The sequence below is a fragment of the Fundulus heteroclitus genome, chromosome 8, assembly GCF_011125445.2.
Source record: "Fundulus heteroclitus isolate FHET01 chromosome 8, MU-UCD_Fhet_4.1, whole genome shotgun sequence".
NCBI lineage: Eukaryota > Metazoa > Chordata > Actinopteri > Cyprinodontiformes > Fundulidae > Fundulus > Fundulus heteroclitus.
Genome location: NC_046368.1, coordinates 3,649,397 through 3,670,038, shown reverse-complemented (window position 1 = coordinate 3,670,038; position 20,642 = coordinate 3,649,397). Strand labels below are relative to the sequence as shown.

General features: G+C 46.4%; 1 protein-coding gene across 1 annotated transcript in view; it reads left to right on the top strand.

The window, feature by feature from the left end:
* Positions 1–20,642, top strand: part of arid1ab (AT rich interactive domain 1Ab (SWI-like)) — a gene marked incomplete in the record, with an annotated part of 86,411 nt that overhangs the window by 41,995 nt on the left and 23,774 nt on the right. The window contains 3 exon segments of the mRNA XM_036139957.1: positions 6,840–7,053; positions 10,797–11,465; positions 11,671–11,778. Coding sequence (XP_035995850.1) covers positions 6,840–7,053; positions 10,797–11,465; positions 11,671–11,778 — 991 coding nt within the window.

The window sequence follows — 20,642 nt, the reverse complement described above, 5'->3', positions numbered from 1 at the left end:
TTGCAGTCGGGCTTGTTTTAATTAGCCAATATTCCCAGCATCAATATTAAAAAGGAGCAAATTATTCATTTCCAGATAAACTCCACCGCTCTAGTCAGACATTAAAGGTAAACAAAAGCTTCACTTTAATCTCAACCATTAATCTTAGTGACAAATGAACACTGAAATAAAGCCAATAATCACCGGCAGATATCATCCGACTGAATTGAAAGCGCTCTGCCTCACCTGGCCTCCTACTCCAGGCCTTGATCCCCCGCTGAGCTAGCGCCGGGTGATGCTGCGTGAACGGCCATAACGATAAAGCAAGCAGATATTTTGGTTTTACGCAGCCACATTCTCGCCTAAAATCAATCTAAAAGTCTTTAGAAAGACTTTCACCTGCTTCCTCTGACTCGATGTTGAACAGACTCTGGACGGGGGGAACCGAGTCTTCTTCCTCAGTAACAGCATCCACACTTTAGAGTGTCAGCATTGAGGTGCGGAGCGTCCACCTGAAGGCCATACGTTTTAATATTGTTGTTGTTCTCTGGGTTTCTGGCCACACTGGGGTATCCTGTGTCCCTGTGGCGTGACGTGTGCCTCACCAGCAGCACATGAGGCGGGCCTTAGCCGCCGTGTGTCGGAGCTGGTGTCTTGTGTTGCGGGGCTTCCAGGCAGAACAATGGCGTGCGCGCGCCAAGCCCAGGCCATGTGGCGGATTAAATTAGCAGCAGTTGTTTATCGTCTCTCCCCTCGTGGTCCATCTGCTGCACTCGGCCCTGACGACTCAAGCTTTGCTCTCAGCCGCCGCCTCGCCGCCTTCCCACCACCCAAAGCCGCTCCACCCTCCTCCCCCCCCTTACAAATCCCCGTCCTCGTGTGCGTCTGACGCGCGGCTCTGAGCAGTGGCGATATATCCGCCGTCGGCCGTGACACGATATTGTCAGCGCAGCGTCCTCTGCCAGCAGGCTTCCCTTTATGCAGATTAGCCACGTGCTAATTGTGGTCATTTAGCCGTTGTTTCTTTAATCACCGGAGAGGGGAGAGAGGAGAGAGGCGACGGGAGCTTTCTCCTGACCCGATTGGTGACATGGTTCAGTTGTTGGTTCAGATTCTTCAGATGTTTGTTGTGCTTCAGGTTTGGGCTTTTTAGGAACATCTGACATCTGGCACAACCTGAACATTTGCACGTTTTACTGATTGATGTTGATTTGAGATACGAGTTGTCAGGAACAAATTAGTAAAATAGACAGCATTAGAAGTTGAACTCCTAACTTTTCTTATGGCATTTTTATTTATTTCTTTATTTTTGGCTGCCATACACAGAATAAAACTATTCCAGGCTTTTTATTTTGAAACTCAACACACTGCAGCCCAAACCAAACATGCAGTGCGGCGATGCATTACAGCAGTATTCATATCTTAAACGTTTTCATGTTTGCTCACATCACCGACACAAAATCTGTTTATTTGGAGTTCATGTGATAAATCCAGACCAGGTGACACACAGGGATGAGTACCTTTCACGTTTGAACCAATATGGTACCGCTACCTGGGAATCCATACCGATACTTAATGGTACCCATTTTTTAATTTTTTTTTGTGTGTTTATGTAGTAATAAATGTGAGTTTAACAATAAAATCTCTAAATCTTTCTATTTAACATATTTCTCAATATAAACTGGATCTACAAATCAACCTGATTAAATAAAACAAGAGAAAGTTACCAATAACAGAATAATGTTGCTAGACTTTTGGCTAGTTGCTTTTTGAACAAAGTGTGTGAAAAGTTGCTAAATATAATCAAGAAATTTGTTAAATTAGCAGCAGTGACCCGGTGCCTCCTCAGATTAGAAATATTCCCGCCGCTGGCCTTGAACTTTGCACCACAATTATTGCAGCAAGCGTAATCTGCAGAGCATTCTGAAAAGTGGAGCCGCTTTTCTGTGGGCCATGCTTGCTATATTAGACCAGTGTCTACTGACGACATCATGCTCCTGTGCGTACAGTGCTGTGTTTGTGTTCGGCATGGAAAATCTCCCACTCTTCTACTGCCACAGTGTCACCGTGATGCGTTCAGGTACCAAAACACGGTGCCGTTTGCTTTTACGTGAATCGGTCCTCGGTAGTACCGACGGGATGCGGTCGCCGTCTGTAAAAGTACTGAACTGGGTGGCCAGTGATGCACCAATGTGAAGTGGAGGTGAAAATGTGATTGTTTACCTTTTGCTAGCTCTAAAGATCCGGACAGGGTGGCGTGCATTCATTTACTGCCCACCTGAGTCAAACTTTGTAGAACATGAACTGGTTGTAGAGCAGCGGGTCTGGGGGAACGTCTCCACCAGCGCCGCTCAGATACAGATTAAAATCTGCCCTTCTGCCACAGATTCTGGGTGGGAATTAGGCCTGGGCTTTGACTAGGCCATTCTAACTCACGAACATGAATATGCAGTTAATATGGCAAATTGCCGTCGGTATGATCTTACTGGAAAGCCTTTTTGGTTGCTTTTTTTAAGGAATTTTCCTATTTTGTCCAGTGATTTTTGGAGACGTCAGCCTCTCTTCTGCTTATAAGGGTATTGTTGCTCTGTATCATTGTTCTTTGGAACCAAGTATGAAATGAATGCGAGGAGTGAGAAACTACTGCTTTGCTTATTTTGCTTCACCATGGTCGACTGATCAGTGGCTCCGATAACTTTGGAGTTTTTCAGCTTTTAGACCGCTCATGTAGTGAGGTATAAAAAACTAATTGGTCTGCGTAAAAGATTAAAGATGGCAACAGACCCAAATAGGTTGGTCATGATTTGTACCATGACTTTCTGAGTGCCTCAAACTATCTCATAGTTTGAAAGCAGAGTTTCTCTGAGGCCCGTATTGTTGCATCGGGGAGGATATTTCCCGATGAGACACGCCGGGCAGCGATCTTCGTCTCTCTCGGTATCCAGCATGGCGCTTTTCTGCCTTTTATTTTCTAATTAAAACCGGCGGTAGAGAAAGCTGACAGATAAAGTGTGGTGTTTACTTAGCAGCAGTGTGTCTCCTCTACACACAGCCAGGATGTTAATTGTGTGACCTGGCGAAGCAGGAGCGGCACCCTGGAGAGCAGCCAGTGTGACCCCTTCATACGAGACGTGCTGAGGGTCAAGCACACGTACGCAGCCTCCGATGCTGTTCTCGCCAGGATTCAGAAGGATGTCAGGTAGACTACAAAATCAGAAGAAAGGCCAGGAAAACACAGATCAATAGAAGGCTGAGCAGCGGGCCGCTCTCAGCGCTTCCCGTCTTCAGCGGACGGACGTGTTGACGCCGTCGAGGGAGGACGAGGAGCGGCAAACAAAACCTTCTGAACTGTGATCTGTTCAGGCTCAACGCTCCAAAACATGCTTAGAGTCACGGAGTCGTATGGAGTTCATTTGAAAAGTTGTTTTTCTTCAAAAGGAAGGCTCAGGCTGCAGCTGCGTCTGTGTTTCAGGTTGTCTGAACTCTGGAATGATTATCTTTATGTTGGGTAGATTGTTGACGGTTCGCTGCCGTCGGCAGGTCTGAAAAAGCCGCGCTGTTAGAGCCGCTAAACGTTTCCTTCACACGATCCTAGGCTTTACCGTTTCCTTTAATGAGACGCTAGTCTCGTATGTTCCTGTGCACTGATGGTCAGCTGGCTGAAAGAGCCCTCCATACCTGCCCCTGATAAAAATCTCTCATTGAGAATATATCTAGACGCTAGGCGGGGACAGCTGTGACTAACGTTGGTGGACGCGGGGCGCTCTGACCTAAGACGGCGCGTACACGCAACTGTTTCGGTTCCCTCGTCCTTCATTGAGTTCTGGGTTAGGCTCCAGCTTCCCACCCTTTAATGCGTCTAAAATTTGTTCTGAAAGCTTTTAACACTGACAGATCTTTGTTTTACTTTAGGGGAAAAGATGAGCCGGAGACATTTGATTCTCCCATCATTCAGTTTGAAGGAGTAGCTAAATGCTGAGAGATGTCAGATTTCTAGTAAATTAGCATGAGGTGCTAACAGGACTTTGCACTTTTTTTTATATTTCCTGTGCCTTGCAAAGTATTGGGAGTAGATGCGGGCCTTCTCTGCCACTACAGAATCAGACGGATGGCTCATTAGCAGGACTCTGCAGAGCTGCAGACGTGCTGGTGAGGGAGTCAGCCATGCCATTCAGGTGGTAGCTTCTCCTCCCAGCAGGAAAAGTTTAGATCTAAACCTGGTGATGTGGTGGAGAGGCCAGACCCAAAGCCTGTGGCCAGGCTTAAACGGCTCCACAGAGATGCTCTCCGTCCAACGCGGCTGTTTTACAATTAGCATTTGGGGAAGATTTCACCCTCTAGACGTTGGAAATCTGCTAGAGACATAGCCTGAAATGCTTCAGCTGTAATTGCTCTACGAAGAGCTAGCTTGGGTAAAAATGAGCAGCACAGTTTTTATTAGTGAAAAGAAGTTGACTTCCTTCCCCCTCACTGCCCTGCACCACTTGGTGTTGGTCTCACGTACCGTTCTCTTGGGTTTGTAGCTGTAACACGGCAAACCGTGCTAAAACTGCTCCTGTGAAGGCGCTGCACTGTAGACGCTGCGCCCCAGCAGACTAATGTCCAGTTTTTTTGGGGACGGCCATCTCCCCGTTTGTCTGCGCGCTGGAAGCCCTGATCACTAACCAGCTCTCTCCACGCTGAGCCTTAAGCCGTCAGGCTCCTTAACGCTGAGGCAGGTACATAAAGCCGGTGTAAAAATATTCTCGCCGCCAGCAGAATATCGACCCAAGTTGGTGAGGGGGAAAAAGGTTGATTATCCTATGGCCCCGTGATCTCCGGGAGGTTTTGTCTGAATGAGAAATGGATTTCTTTCTTTTCTTTTCTGTTTTTTTTTACCTTTTTATCGTGGCTGCTCTGTAGTTTGTTCGCATTCTGCTCATTTGTCACGTCGGATCGGAGGATGTTAAGCGGCCGATTTGGGCCTCGGTGGCACATTTTACTGATGACACTGGAGGCTCGGTCCAACTTCCTAAGCAGCTCATTAGGAAAGACTGATTGTGTATTTCTATTCCGTTCAAAAAAAAAAGTAAAAATACGTTGCCTCGGTGCGTGGAGCAATTGTTGCCATAATTGGTCACATGCACCTGTCTGCAGCAGAGCGGCTACAGAGAGATCTGGACGGTGCTCCCCGGCTTTCAGCTGAGCGGCCGAGTTATTTGGCATGGTGTTGGGTGGGGTGGGGGGGGGGGGGGGGTTCTGGTGTCCTTCCTTCTAGACTGGGGTTAAAAGTGCAGTGGAGGTCACAGGAGATTTCCTGGCGAGGCCTGTTACCCCCCCCAACGGAGCGGTCTGTAATGACCCCAGGGACCGTAGTAGCACACATACACACCTTCCCTGGACCTGTACACACACACGCTCTCCTGAACCTGGAGGAGCTCAGGAGAGCGTGGCCCGGGGGAGGCTGCAGGGAAAATCTGGAGCGGAATAACTTATCTTGGGATGACGTGGCTTCGCCGCTCTCGCAGCTTGCTGATTAATCCCAACACCTCCAGCGTTTCCCACCACGCACATACACACGCGGTTCTCCTGCTGAGCCCCCTCACCCCACCAGCCCCCCCGCCGCCCCTCTCTCATTCATGGGATGCCAGAGCCTGCTGCTTTATTAAAGCCCAGGAAGAGCAGGGCCTGGCCCGGGTTCAAACAGCAAGCGCAGCTGGGACCTGTTACATTTTCGGCAGGCTGCCCTCTCCGTCTCCCCGGCTATAAATAGCAACGGCGGTCGTCTCCCTCAACCGAGGCGAGGAGGGTTTTTTTTGGGGGGGGGGAGGAGAAGTAAAAGCAGTCGCAGATTAATAAGCGTGGGATGCAGCGAAAGCTTTGTGTCTGCTACCCGGGGTCAGCGGGCCGGGAGGCGTCGCCACATCAAAGCCTGCTCCGTGGCTCCTAGTCTGGATGGGTCTGCGGGGGGTCTGATGGGAACCCGTGGGGGCTCCCGGGGGCGTATCGTGCCGACTACATCGGGCCCACACGCACCCAGGGCTTTATTCTTGGTCTCCAGGTGAGCGTTCGCTGGAGCTGCAGTGAAGTGTCAGGGTTTGCTTTTGTCTTGTGAGGCGTTCCTCTAAGCCGCTCACATGGACACGGGCTAGATGTCCCCCCCACCCACCGCCCCCCACCCAGCCGGTTACAGAGGTGCTTACGTCATGCAGCCCGGTCACGGCGGCTGCTGAAACCTCGTGGAGCCCCACACCCGCCCCAGATCCAGCTGAGGGTTGGTGGGCCCGTCTCCAGACACCACAGACAACTTCCACTTCCCCGACAATATTTTCCCAGAAAGTCTCCCCAACGTCTGCTGTAACGGTATCCGCCCACTGGCACACTGATCTCCTGGGCAGGAAACGCTCCTGGCGGTGTAGTGGGCTTGTTCATTCATTCCTCGCCAGCCCCCCCCCCCCCCCCCCCCCCCTTCCCCTCCCCTTCCTAGTGGGAAAGTTAATCCACTTGTGTTTTGTTTTGGTGATTTTCCTTTTCTCCCCCGTCAGCGTTTTGTTCTATTTTTGTTCGATTACACTGTGACGGCTTTAAGAGATGATCCTCACAAGACACTTTACCTGCTGCGCCTTTCTGCGCTTAGCAACCAGGAATTTTGAGAACAGGAAATGGAAAAGGGGTTCCCAGAATTGGGCTCCGACGCTCCTTTTGTGAGAGCGAGCGGCATCGTCACGCTGCTTGTGACGATGCGTGTGTAAAAGGCCGACGGTGGCGGTAGACGTACCGAAACCCCGCGTCCCGCGAAGCAGCTGTTCCTGTTAACGCCAAAGCCTCCTCGCCGTTTAATGCTCTAACGTCTTCTCTTCGTGTGTCCTCCAGCCGCCCAGCCCCATGGACCAGGTAGGGAAGATGCGAGGCCAGCCATACGGAGCGCCGAGCCCCTACTCCCAGCATCAGCAGGGGCCTCCGACCGGACCGGGACCCCAGCAAGGTGGCTCCTACCCAGGGCAGAGCTACGGACCTCCGGGCCCTCAGAGGTACCCCATGGGGATGCAGAGCCGCACACCGGGCACCATGGGCGGCATGCAGTATGGGCAGCAGGTCAGTATTCACCACACCGTCTTTAAGTGGGCGGGGCTAACATCTGGTATGTTCCTTACAATCACCGTTACACCTCGTGGACCTCCATCTTTCACACAGTCGGGTAAAATGTGTTGTTTGAAGAAAGATGGCAGCGCTCTAAAGCTCCCGGGTTAGATGGGTTTCTGTAGAGCAGCTCGTAGGTCCTGCAGCAGGTCTGATATCGACTGTCCTGAATGAATCCTCCGCTCAGTAAAAGGTTAAAGCGAGTCAGACGAAGGCCCAGAGGACTACAGGACCATGTCGTTCTCAGTGGTGCTGCACAGCAAATAGCTGAGAGGCTGAATACAGGCGGAGCAGCACAGCGCCGCAGGTTGAACCGTTTTCCTTTTCATCCAACCTGGTCTGTTGTGCAAGTGTTGATCTTTAATGTGGATGCACCGTGAGGATAGGGTTGCAGATTTCTCTGTTAAAGACATTACTATCCGTTTTTAAATGGATAAAACCAACTAAAAATGGGCTTTTCTCACATTAGCCGATAGCTCTCCACTGCCTACATGTAAGGGAAATATTACAGATAATAACTTCACAGAACCTTGCTTCAAAATATCAAAACTATCCCGGCCAGCATGAACAGTTCTGCATTTCCCTAAACGTGTTCTGTGAAATGGAGTTTGGTACAATCAAGATTATTCTGCAGCACCAATCCATACCATTTCAGGCCCAAACAGCTCAAACTTTGAAGCAACTAAATGCATTTTAAATTAATCAAGTACAGCCCAGACTGGTGTCTGGATTTGTAACAGGAACTCCTAAGAACCTTGTGGGCTGCTTGTTTGGCTCACTTTGGGCATTAATGAGGAAAACGAGAGGCTGGTAACTCTGGTCGGGACAGTGATTTGGGAGAGATTGGAGGTTGAGTGCTGTTTTTAAACCATTATCTCTCTGTCAGTGGTTTAAACGTCATAAGTAAAAATGTCATGAAGCCCTACAATAATGAGGAAGAATGGCACGGTAATAATAGTATTTGGGTTAGGGTTAGCATACACACATTTCTTAGCCACCTTACCACCACTTTTCCTTCTAAAGCCTTTTAATGCTGCAATAGACAACATGCCTCACCAAAGGTCTTACTAGCATAAAAGTCGCGATTACATCGTAATCATGTAACACATCCAGGGAGATATGAGCTGTAGGACGCTAGTAAATACCAACCCGCCTCTCAGCCTTGTCTTCACCTGAAAGCAACCAGAAACCCCCTCTCCCAGTGAAAAATACAGGAGCAATCAGGTTTCCACTGTCAACTCTACTTTCACACATGAAATCAAAAGACGGAGAACATGCCTGCTGTGCTGCCTGGCACAGTGGGCAGCGCCTTCATCCAATTGAACACTGTAAACATCCAGTTTGCACTTGCTACTTCCACGTAGCCAGGAAACAGACCCTTGTTGAACCCTTCCCAGCCAGACAGTCGTCTGAACAGGGAAACGCACGCAGGGAATCCCGCCGAGTGAAGGCTTTTCTTCCACGTCCGCCGCCGGTGGTCTCGTGCCCATTGTGCGCTGTGATTATCTCATACTGGCCTGGCTGGTGTCTGACCATGAACTCGATAAGTGCCCCGCAGAGAAGAAAACAGCCTCCCTGCCTCCGCCAGCCTGATACAATAGAGCCACTTGATGTTGTTTTAAATGCGCTGCAATTCTTTATTACCATCTTCTATTTTCTTTGAATCCTCGAGTACTTTAGCCCCCCCCCCCCCCATCCCCTCTCACAAAAGAGACTTGCCTTCTCTCTTTTCTATGCATGTTTCCTCACAATATCAGAGCCTTCTCCTTGAATGCTTTTTGAGCGTAAGAAAATAAAAATTGTGTTGTTGTTTTTATTAAATCAGGCCTCTGCAGAACCAGAAAAGGCTTGTTTTCTAGTTTTGAAGAGACTGAGTCCACGCGACTGATTTAGAGCTGTGCCGTTTTCTCATATGTAATTTGTTTGCTCGGCTTTTAGCGTGACAACAAAACCCGCAGCAATACGAGCTAAGGTTGGAGTTAAGTTACTTACTGCACACACTCCTGTAGTTCAGACAGCTCCTAGCCTGAACAAGTTCACAGTCTGAGTAAAGGAATGTCATAATGGAGCCCAGTAGACCCTATTTTCAGTAGACCTGCTCAGCCAGATCGCTTTGTTACGACCTATCCAAGTTTTTCACCTTATCTGGCAACAGATTGTTGCTAATAAATTTACAATCTACCATCATAAATATGTTTGCATGGAAAAAAGTAATCGGAATAAACAGTCGATGGGAGTAAAAATGCATCTTGTAAACAAGCCAATCAGAATATTGTGATCAGATTAATCGGAATGAAATTGTAATCCGAAGGAGAGAGGCGGTTTATGCCGATTGATAATCCGATCGATGTTAATATAAACGCTGATCAGGATCAAGTTATTCTGAACGAGCACGACGTAAACGTGACATTTCTGCATTATTTAGTGGCGGAAATGTGTTGGGAAACAAATCTGTCGGGGCTCCTGATGCAACCTTTCTATTAGAAACCTTAACAGAGCTGAAAATGATTATTTATTCAGTAACAACTCAACTGTAATTGGAATCTGGTGCAAGTCCAGACTTATTTGTTTGCTATTTGTTGTTGTTCAGAAAAGACGGAAGGTCTTCTTCTTCTGTGTTTTTTTTTTAAGGGAAAGTTGATAACTGTACAACTCACAGTGGTTCTATTCTGAATAAAGCCAGGCGCATTATGATCAGATTAATTGATTGTGTGTCCATATAAATGGTACAATCCGATAGTTTTTTTTTTTTTAACCTGAATACATTTCGATCTGATCGTGAAAGTTTGCGGATGTAAACATGGCTAATGTGTGCAGAAACTGATTGTTGCAGGAAAAGGACGACACACATCAGGATATGGTATAGAGCAGCCTCAGAAAGCTCCAAAGTTTGAACATTTAGAGACGCACCGATCAGATTTCTGGCCGACTTCCGAAGCTTTGGCCTCCCAATATCAATTTCCCCGAGTAACTATAACATATATGGTAGAGAACTATAAGATAAGCTTGAGAACAAAAATGTAATGTTATAAATACCCTTTTCAATCCCTTATGAGGAGTTTGGGCATTAATATTGGTCTAAAACGAGGTTTTACCATTTTAAAACAGAAACAAAATGATTGTGGGCTGTTTAACTGTTCCTGGCATTAAGGATTAGCAGGGTTAGCCTTATTGCCTGTAGTTTCTATTGGTATTGTTTTAATGTAGACCCTAACCATAAGTTTTAGATTTTCTAGCTGCTTCCAGCGTTACCTGATCATGCTTTGTGACAGGCGAAGGTTTAAAGATCAGAAAGAGAAAACCGTGAAAGCTTTCCTCCAATATATTCACCTTTCTGCTCTAGTCAGCAGTTTGAAGAAGCGCCCCTAAAAAAAAGTTGTTACGAAACAACCGTCTCTGCAAAGTATGAAATTGCAAAAGAGCAAAACAACTGATCAGAAAACAGGCGACAGATCACAGGTCAGGGCCGATCAAGCTGAAAACTTGCCGGGATCACCATCCCAGACCTGCTACATGGTAAATAACATGCTTTTGAGCTATTGCTCAGACTATTCCCTTCATCATGCTGACTTTAAATTGAAGGAAACCCTAAACCCCTGATTTTGAATCTTGTATGTGAATGGGGTCAATAATGGAAGATGATGTGAGTTTAAACAGCCTCATATTGAGCCAAACTGTTCCTCTTGTTTCATCTCTAGATGTCTGCATATGGACAACAGGGTCCAGGAGGCTATGGCCAACAGAACCAGGGCTACTATAGTCAGCATGGCCCACCCCCTCACCCCGGCCAGCAGCAGCCTCCGTATTCTGGCCAGACCCAGGGCAGTTCTGGTGCTCCCTACTCTCAGCAGGGTCACCCATCCCAATCACCCGGCCAACATGGGCAGGCAGGGCCCCCATACCAACAATCCCAAGGGCCCCATGGACCTGCTGCAGGACAGCCTCCCTATAGCCAGTCCCCACAGTCCCATTCAGGGCAGCCACCTTATGTCTCTCCTCAGCAGCAGCAGCAGCCTCAACAGCAGCAGCAGCAGCAGCAGCAGGGTCCTGGTCCCCAGAGTCAGCAGGGCCCTCAGGGCCAACAAGGTTACCCACAACCCACTGGACCAGGGCAGGCACCTCAGCAGCAGACCCCACAACAGCAACAAGGACCACAACAACAACAACAACAACAGCAGCAGCAGCAACAACAACAACAACCACCAGGAGGTCCACCTCCTCAAGCCCAGCAGCCCCCAGGTCATGGCCAGCAGAGCCAACAATCACCTTACTCCCAGACACCCCCCCTGCAACAACCACAGCAACAACAGCAACCACCACAGCAGCAGCAGCAGTCTCCATATCAGAGATTCCCACCTCCTCCACAGGTAGGACCTTCACAGGACAGAATCAGCTTGTTTTGAATCCTCCTTTGGCATAAAGCCTGCAGGGCTACCTTGTTGCTTTGTTAGAGCTAAGAGAAATTTAACATGTGTACTTGAGAGCATATCGTTGCTCTTTTGATTGGTAAACAAAAAAAATAAGTTAACGCTCGTGGATCATCTGTTGTCTGTTTTCTGTCTTTGTAATCAGGAGCTCTCCCAGGATTCCTTCAGCTCCCAGTCCAGCGCTCCTCCTTCTAACCAGCCCACCAAGAGTGGTCAGGAGGACAGCATGCAGGGGCGGCCTTCCAGTCTGCCGGTGAGCCCCTTCTCTCCAGCGTTCATGTTGTTTGAAGCGCTGGACTTGCGCTAGCATATGTGCGCCGTTTCTCTGTGACTCTTTGATCGTTTGGCTTGCAGCATACTTCAGAGTAGTTAATTGGGTTCAAAAAACTTTACAGGAAAAAGGCTGTTGATTGTAAGATGAACATTTGCTGGACCCTACTCTGAGAGCTGTCTGGAGATATTAGTGCAGGAAGGCGCCATGCAGTCTCCCGTTCACTGTCACCGTCATCGTAAAGGGTAGAAATATTTAGAGAAAGCCCAACTTGGTTGGATCTAAAAATGTTTTGATAAATTATGTCTTGATATAGCCAATACAAAAAGCATTAATTATTCAAAGGTACTTATTTCCATCGATACAAACTGACCTATTCACGTTCACCCAAATTGTCTCACTTCTGATGGCAGTGTTGCAGTAACAGAGGCTAAGATCCTCCGCTCCCTGCAACTTAACCTAAACATGATAGTTATCTGAATGTTTAAACTATGCTAACATGATGAGTACAACCCAAAAGAAAACTCTTTAGCCGACATGCCAAACAAAGTGTTAATTGGAGGACATGTCCCTATGAGGCAGAAAAAGAAAATTCACTAAGCTAGCGCAACAAGCTAACGCTAGAAGAATGTTGTTTGAGAGCAACGTAAAAAGGTCTGTAAAGCTCCTGTATCTGCAACAGGGAAGTAGTAAACCTCCTGACTCCTGACCGACATAAGCTAACGCTACCTGTTGTTAGCTTGACGGACACAGCCCAATAATGGGCTCTGTTGATCTAAGCTCCCCCATCGAGATGCGCTTCCTAGGTGCGAAGATCCAAATCGCACAACATCAGCGCAGGAAACAGTCAGCTGACAGCCCAGTCAGCTAACGGTGAAGCAGTGAAACAAACTATAAAATCTCTGTTTTAGTTATAAAGGCATTGGACCCTAACAACAGGTTATGGTGGAGCTGGACCAAAGCTGACAATTAGAGGAGAAAACCATTGAGCCATAGCTGCTCAATGCCTTTATTTGGTCACTGATGAAAATGGATGCTGCCGGGTACCATAGTGTGCATCAAGCTAATGACAGCTAGCGCGTTAGCTTATGGAGGGTTTCATCCAGACGGGAACTCTACTTGAACGTTTTATGTTGCCCTCAAACATTGAAAACATCGAAGCATTTCAAGTAAACAGAGGACGCTTTGCCTAGCGGGGGATCAAGTAAAGCATGGCGGCCCGCCAGGCTTATAATATGGTGGGGGAAACCCTGATTTGTACCTCAGCAGTAACATTTACCAACATTAAATTGACAGTCAAATGGATGCACACAGTGCCACACTAAAGATAAGCAACTATAATATAATAAAAGAACTACACAACTCAATCACAGGTACATTCTTTCATAATGATTTTATCGTTTATACTAAGCGCTATCTTGTCTACTGTTTTGCCAAACAAGTAAGTTAAAAAATATTATATTTCTCTAAACGGGCTAAATTGTCCCCTGCTTGTTGGTTTAGCGCTAATTAAGAAAGTTAAAGTTTGTGATATTGTAAATAATATTTTTTTTTTGCTGTTAACCACAAATAACCCTGCACCTTCAAAAATGTTGCCAAAGTATCGAGTATCGAATTAGAAATTTTAGCATCATTACAACCCTGCTACCTAGAATAGTTTTTGCCAGCTGCACCCATGAACATAAGCAGTGCGTTTTAGGAGTTTAGTTGCAAATTGTTTCTGCACATCTTTCTGACATAACCACAGAGAGCTGACAAACAGCCGGTTATAACAATGAGATAAAAATACCTGGATTTGGGTAATAACCAGTAAAAGCAGTGACCAGAACACTGGTGTTAAATGTGTTGAATTTATTTTTACCATGGTTGATCCATCTAGAAGTTTTGTTTCTAGTGAGTGTGGGCTTGCTTGTTCTTTAGACAAGCCAGTTCAGTATTTCATCTACTTTAAAAATGAATGGTTTTCTTGGTGATTTTGATGGTCTGTTTTAATTTTATTTTGAATGGAAAGTTGGTGAGGAACTTTAGTTAAAGTTTGACGCCAAGTGAAGGGTGAAGCTAAAGCAGCAGTTTCCCTGTGTATTCCTTGACAACATAGATCCTAACCTTTACTCTGACGTTTCAAACTGTCTGCCAACATTTCAAGTCCGACGTGCTCTTTGTAACTTGCTGAGAGCTCAGTAGGATAAAATGGAGCCACTGTTCAGCCTTCCTGTTGTCTATTGAAAATGTGTCTCTCTCAGGGTCTAAATGAAATATATTGATCCATAGTAAAATGGTTTCCATTTTAATATAGCTTCTTACATGTTTGATCTTCTTCTGACTTCTCTTAAACACAGCACTGATCTTGAAAATGGCTGACGTTGAGTCTTCTCCACTCGGTAACAGCTTCCACACTGAAGAGTGTTGCCATCAACACGCCTTGTAGCGCAGAACCAGGCGGTCAGCGGTCTAGACTGATCAAGCTGAAAGTCATCTGATTCTGTTCGGTAGTTGTTCCCCCGCTGGTGCATCTCTAGTAGCCTTCTCAATGCAGCCAATAAACCATCTCTGTTTCTTTTTGGTTGAATGCGTTAACATGCTTAGTAAAATGCAGCCAGGGTGGAAGAGACTCTAAAACCCTGAAGTCATTCCATTGTTTTGGTGCTTTCTGATTTCGACGGCACTTTTCCATCTCTGCTGCGCCTCTCTTAAGGAGGACGTTGCGATGCTTTCTCTTGAGTCGTTGCCTTACTTGGCAGCGCGTCTTTCTGGTTGGACCACCAGCCCCGGTTTCATCCACCAAACAGGGTTTTGTTGGGAAAATGGCAAAGAAACGGTGTGAAATGTGTGGATTCCTCACAATGCTGCGCTCTACAGAGGTTCAATGCACACTAGAGGGAGGACCAAACATGAAGTAGCATGGCTCTGTGGAGGTGGTGGATCCTCACAGAACGAACTCTGTAGCTCTGAAACCGGTTTTGATCCGAAACCGTTTCCAAATTGAATTTAAAGAGCTTCCACCAAGAGGCTCATGCTTTGAACGACTGACTTACAGGGACAAAATATTCTGGAGTACAAACAAAAAGTATTTGTTTAGAAATTAAAGAGATAGTGTTTTCTGCTAGCCCTCTGGCTAAGATAAAGGTGAGAGAAGCCCCTAGCCCTCTCTCCCTCCCTCCCTCCCTGATAAAGAGGTACCTCGCTGTAACACGCTGCAGTTTCCATGGCAGTGTTTATAGGTCAGACTGTGGCGCTAACCTCATTCTGGGCCTCGGGGAAGGAGAGTGAGAAATGAGATCATTAATGCGAGAGAATGAAAGTGAGAGTCGAGCCGGCGAGGAGGAAGGGGAGGAAAGGTGGTGGTGGTGGTGGGGGTTTGAGGGACTGCAAGCAAATAACTTTAAATAGTGTGAATGATTGGTTGGGGTTGGAGATGTGGAGAGGGAGGGAGGGATGAGAGGCAGAGCTGTCTACGCCATTAGGGGATGCCCTCAGGATGTGTTTCCCTTCTCTTTTATTTATTTCTCTTATTTATTTATACATCTCTCTGTGGGCCGAGCTCATTGGGCCAGTGCTATTTATATTTAGCTTTTTTTTACCCCTTCTAACTTCTCAGGGATTCCCTATTAGCGCTGCGTGATTGGCTGAGAGAGGCATTAATCTTCCTCAGGAAGGCATAAACCAATTGGTTTTTTCCTCCTCCTCCTCCCACCCATCCCTGCAGAGCGCACACATCTGGGCGCAGATTAGAGCAGAGTGCCTGGGAACGGACCCCTGACAGCCTTAGTCAGAACAGCTGGGGTGTTTCCTACAGGTGTTTTCAGCTAATGGTCACCTGGGAGATCTGTTGCACCTGGCACTCGACTGTTTCACGAGCGCTGTCGAAAAGAAGACTGCTGACAATAGCTCCTCTGTAAGCAGAGTTTGGAGAAGAAGGAAGAAATGGGTTTTGGGTCCATGAGCTGTGCAGATATTTAAACGTACGTTAGAGTGGCCCCCCTGGTAGCAGGGTCTGAGGCTGGGCTGTCCAATGTGATCCCAGCTCGCCTAGCAACATGACAGGAAACCTCTTTCACAATATTTGGAGTTCTGGATTGTCTTAAGGTAAAAATTGTCAGAGCCGTTTAATATCTCCAGTTTGGTTCAGATTCAAAACATTTGGTTTTCTTTAAGTAGCTTTGGGTCTTTTATAGAAGATTGGACCTGATTGTCCTCCATGTTTATGTTCTAAAGATGGCCGATGGCCCCGAGTTAAAGATGGCCGTCAGTTTTGGTCCCAGATTATGACGAGGCTTGTCAGAAACCGAGGTATGGCTCTAGACCAGGGGTCACCAACCTTTTAGAAGTCGAGAGCTACTTCATTGGTACTGAGAGTCAGAGCTCACCCTAACTTTATGTAATATAAACTTGTTTTTAATGCATTAATCATTATGATTAATGCATTAAAAACAACATTGTAAGTACAAGTATGATTAAAAAGGAAGAGCAAGTAAATAAAATAACATTTTAGATGCAGCTCACTGGAGGGTTGTTCTATTATTTGAACAGGCTTTAGGGCGCCACATATGGACCTGGGGGGCTACATGGAGCCCACGGGCGCCATGTTGGTGACCCCTGCTCTAGACTCTAGACAAACTTTTATCAGTAAAAACCACCATCTTAGAATTTTAACAAAATGTTTTGACAATTCAAGTATTTCTGTCCAAACCAGATCGAGACATTTTATTTTAAATGGGTTATCTTGTTGTAATTGTGTCGTTACAGGCCTAAATAAAGAAAATCAGTCAGGCAGCTGCAGCTCATCTAAAATGCTGCCGCCAGAGTCCTGATTAACAGCTGGAAAATGGGTCGTAACGTTACTGTAGACCTAACCCTGTTATTTTATCCAGCTCTGTGTGGTCCTAGACTCAACCCAGTGATGGACAAACTGGTCAGATCAGGATCCTGAGCTTGTCCTGTTGATGGAGCAGGGTCCTGTCTTGGGTGAACCCTGCCTGTTGATTTGGTTCCCTAGAGAAGGCAACCATCAACAGGGTTGAGCTGCTTTAGAAAATGGATAGTTTTATACCAAATGTTTCACTTCGTTGCCAATTGCAGGTCTTTATTTGATTGAATCAATCAAAAATCCCAAAGAATACACTGTTTGAATGAGAAGCTGATATTTTAGCTCCTAAACTGCGTCTCCTAAAACGCTCCTTGGAATATAATTGATGAGCGACAACTAGGGCCGGACATATCGATCGATAGACGTGTGTTGACTAGAAAGAAAAAGGTCAATAAAAAGAATAGAAGAACAGTTTTCCTTCTTTTTGCATTCTAGCCTATCATGTAGGTTTATACTACAGTCATTACATCCTCCCAACCAATCACAAAGGCAGACCCAGGAACCAAGCTCCACCCCCTTCAAAAGGTTCAGTGAACAGTTTTTTTTTTTTTTTTTTTTAAACTGGCAGTTTTGGTAAAAAGTTGGTTGAATAAAATTGCCAGGGCTGCAATTAAAATATATGTTTAGAATTTCATAATAATTATTCATATCTTTCAATATGATTTTTATTTTATCGATACGCTTTTCTCCTACATCATCCGGCCCCAGCGACAGCATTATGTTGTAGATCTTAGGTCAGGTCTCTACTTCCTGTTACAACCTTTCTACATTCATTGGTAGTTTTCACTGAGACGTCTAAAGAAACGCAGAGGTTTGACCTCCAGGAAGCCTGGCCAACTTCTGACTTTAAAACATTTAAAACCCGTTACTTTTCCTGTTTTTCCATCATTTTGCTATTAGTGATTATTAATTATGATTAGTGATTATTATTAAAGGACACTCGTGCAGTAAAGCAGTCAGACGTTTCTCGTGTTCTGCCTCAGATTGAATCCCAGATCAGCAGCACGGTAAACACTGTTTAGCTCCCTCACAGCCAGCCAGACATCACCTCATCATATAGTTTGCACCAGGCGCTGCTAAAGCTAGCATTGCTCATGGTGGGAGTGAAGCTGTGGAAGAGTTTCCGTGTCTCCTGGAAGGCGGCAGGTTAGCAGAGCAGCAGTCAGCCTGACAGAAGGCCTGTGGAAAGAAGTTGAAGGGGGGAGGGAGGGGAGAGGAGTAAAATAAACAACCAAAAAAAAAAACCAGACGGCGGTGGTGGAACTAGCTGAGCAGGCTGAACTGGTTCCTGGTTTGTTTTCACCTTGGTACTGGGACACATGCACAGTTAAACTGTTGTTGGAGCTAAAATCTCTGTGCATGTTTCCAGTGGGTGCACAAAGCTGCGCTAGAACAAGCTGCGGTGCACAAAGCTGCGTTGCACAAAGCTGCGGTGCTGGCCGCGCACAGAGCCAGGCAGCTGCATCCTAGAAGGCCTCCTGGCTTTGGGATCCTCCTGTGACCTGCACACGCTTGTGTCGTTTCTAGGAAAGGACGGGAATGAGGAGCCACGAGGAGGGAGAGAAAAGGAGGCCATTTTTTTGTCCTCTTGAATGAGTCATGTTATTGACTTAGTCTGTAATGAATAACCCTAGTTGCTGATTAAAAGGGCTCTCCAGCAGTTTTACTCATGAAGGGGTTTGCTCTTCACCAGGAGTGCTGCACAGCTTGTGAAAGCAGTCGCTTAATGTCTCCTGCAGGTCCGGTGGGAGCTTTCAGTGCAATCATCTCAGCCATGTTTTCAAGAAATACTCTCTGGAACCTTTATCAAAGCAGAAATGCTTATTTTGTTTCTTAAATAATGTATTTTATAATGATACAGGAACAGAGAACAGAAACCTCCTATATGTCCCTGAACCTTTTCAGATTTTGTTTCATTGCGACCGTGTCATTTATCTGTTCTTCAGGTGATAGACTCGGACATAAAGTAGCACAAAATTGTAAGGTGGACAAAAAAAAAACAATATATAGGTTTATTTACAGATAAAAATGAGAATGTTCAGTGGCCTTAAATCGGATAAATAAAAGCTAGTGCAAGCAGTCGTCTAGAGGAGTGGCAGCAGAAGAATCGGGGTTAAACGGAATCATGAGCTGAAGGAGAAAAACAACATGGATGCTTGTTTCAGAGACATCCAGAGAGGAGAGGTGTGCTGTTTTCCCAGTGTGCATCATTTATCTGTCAGGAATAACAAGGATTAAAAAAAAACGACTCGTATTCAGGTGAGAAATCCCTCCCGGTAGTTTCCTTCACCTCCTCTGAGTAGACGGGGAATAAACCGGCACATCATCGCCCCCTAACAGGCTGTATCACAAACGCTAGATTTCCATGTGGACCGCGGTTGTTGTTCAGCTGCGCTAAAAATAGCTCAGCGGCATCAGGGGCTTGGCTATAAGTTTCCTATAGTTTGCATAAAACAGTAGCCCCAGCTTTGAACACGTCACAGCCCAGCTCAACCTATCCAGAATGGAGGTGGTGTGGAACAGCAGCAGGCATCTGGACAAATGGATGTTCAGCGTAACCTGACATACTTAGTAAGGACGGCATTGATCAGACGAGCAGCCAAAGAGGCTGGTAACTCTGGAGCAGCTGCCCAGATCCACAGCTCAGGTGGGGGAAAGTGTTGACAGGACAGCTGTTAGCTTTAAATCAACTATTATCTGTAGCAAACGGCGTTAAACCTTTTTGCCTATGTGCAAACACCATGTGACAGAAAACCGACGCCCTTAGCTGACCGTGTGTGGTGAAAGGTGGTGGCAGCGTCATGCTGTGGGAATGTTTTCCTTCAGGTTCTCTGGTCAGACTTGCTAAATACAGGGCGGTCCTGGGAAGAAAATCTGCTCACATCTATAAAAGACTTGAGACTGGGGTATCGGTTTGCCTTCCTGTGAGACACTGACCCTAAACATGCAGCCAGAGCTACTATGGACTGGTTTAAATCAAAGCACATTCATGGCCCAGATCCAGCTGACAACCTGCTGCAAACAGCAGACATATGGTCTCTATGCAGTGTGAATGGAAAGAAGGTTGAATACAAATGCATGCCACACTTTTCAGATTTTTTTGTTTCGTAAAGCCCCACGAAGACTGTGCAACGTTTCCCTTCAACTTCACAGTTATGCACTATTTGTTTTAATCTCACATAGGTTTCAATAAAATACCTTAAAGCTTGAAGCAGTATAAGGAAATGTGCTTTGAGCAGACGTAAAGCAGACCAGCCTTTTGTTGCCACTGTCAGGTCTTTCTACTCACTGGATGTGACACTTCCTCTGCTTGTTGGCCCGTAGGAAGGGGACCAGCTACCAGACCACCAATAACTTCTTTTCACTCCTTCCCTCTCTACGTTTCCCTCCCAGATCTCCTCCTTGTCCTCTCTCCGCTCTTTTGTACGCCCTGAGGGGCTAATCCCAGTCAGGACCGCCCACTTCTTGTAGCGCTCCTCTTTTTCTGACATGCCTGGAAGTGCTTCAGATCTGAGGAAGGTCATATGTTGGTCACACTCTCAGAGCCCACTTTGTTTTTGCAGTCTTCCTGCCCGCGTTTCTCTCATTACTCTGGCCTTAAACAACAAGATCTGAGCTTCCTCTTTAGTGGCGGAAGCCTTTCAGAGGACGTTTAGTGTTTGTGGGACATTTCTGTCCAGCAAATGATGCCAGAGCACTGATTTATCTCTGGCATATCTCTTGTTTCTCCTACTCCTTGGTTTGTAGCAGGGATTCAGCTGCCATTAGTCCACCGTTGTGCCTTTACCAGCTCTGAAGCAGACATTTTGACATGCTTCTGTCAGACTCCAACACAGTTACAGAAGCTAAGCTCTACTCTGAGGCCCCGCATTAAACAAATACTATTAGTCAGACAGGAAAACGTTAGTTTGCTGCATGACTATGGTCCAGTGGCCCTGTGAGCAAGCTAACTAATGAATACTAGTTGCATTTCACAGGA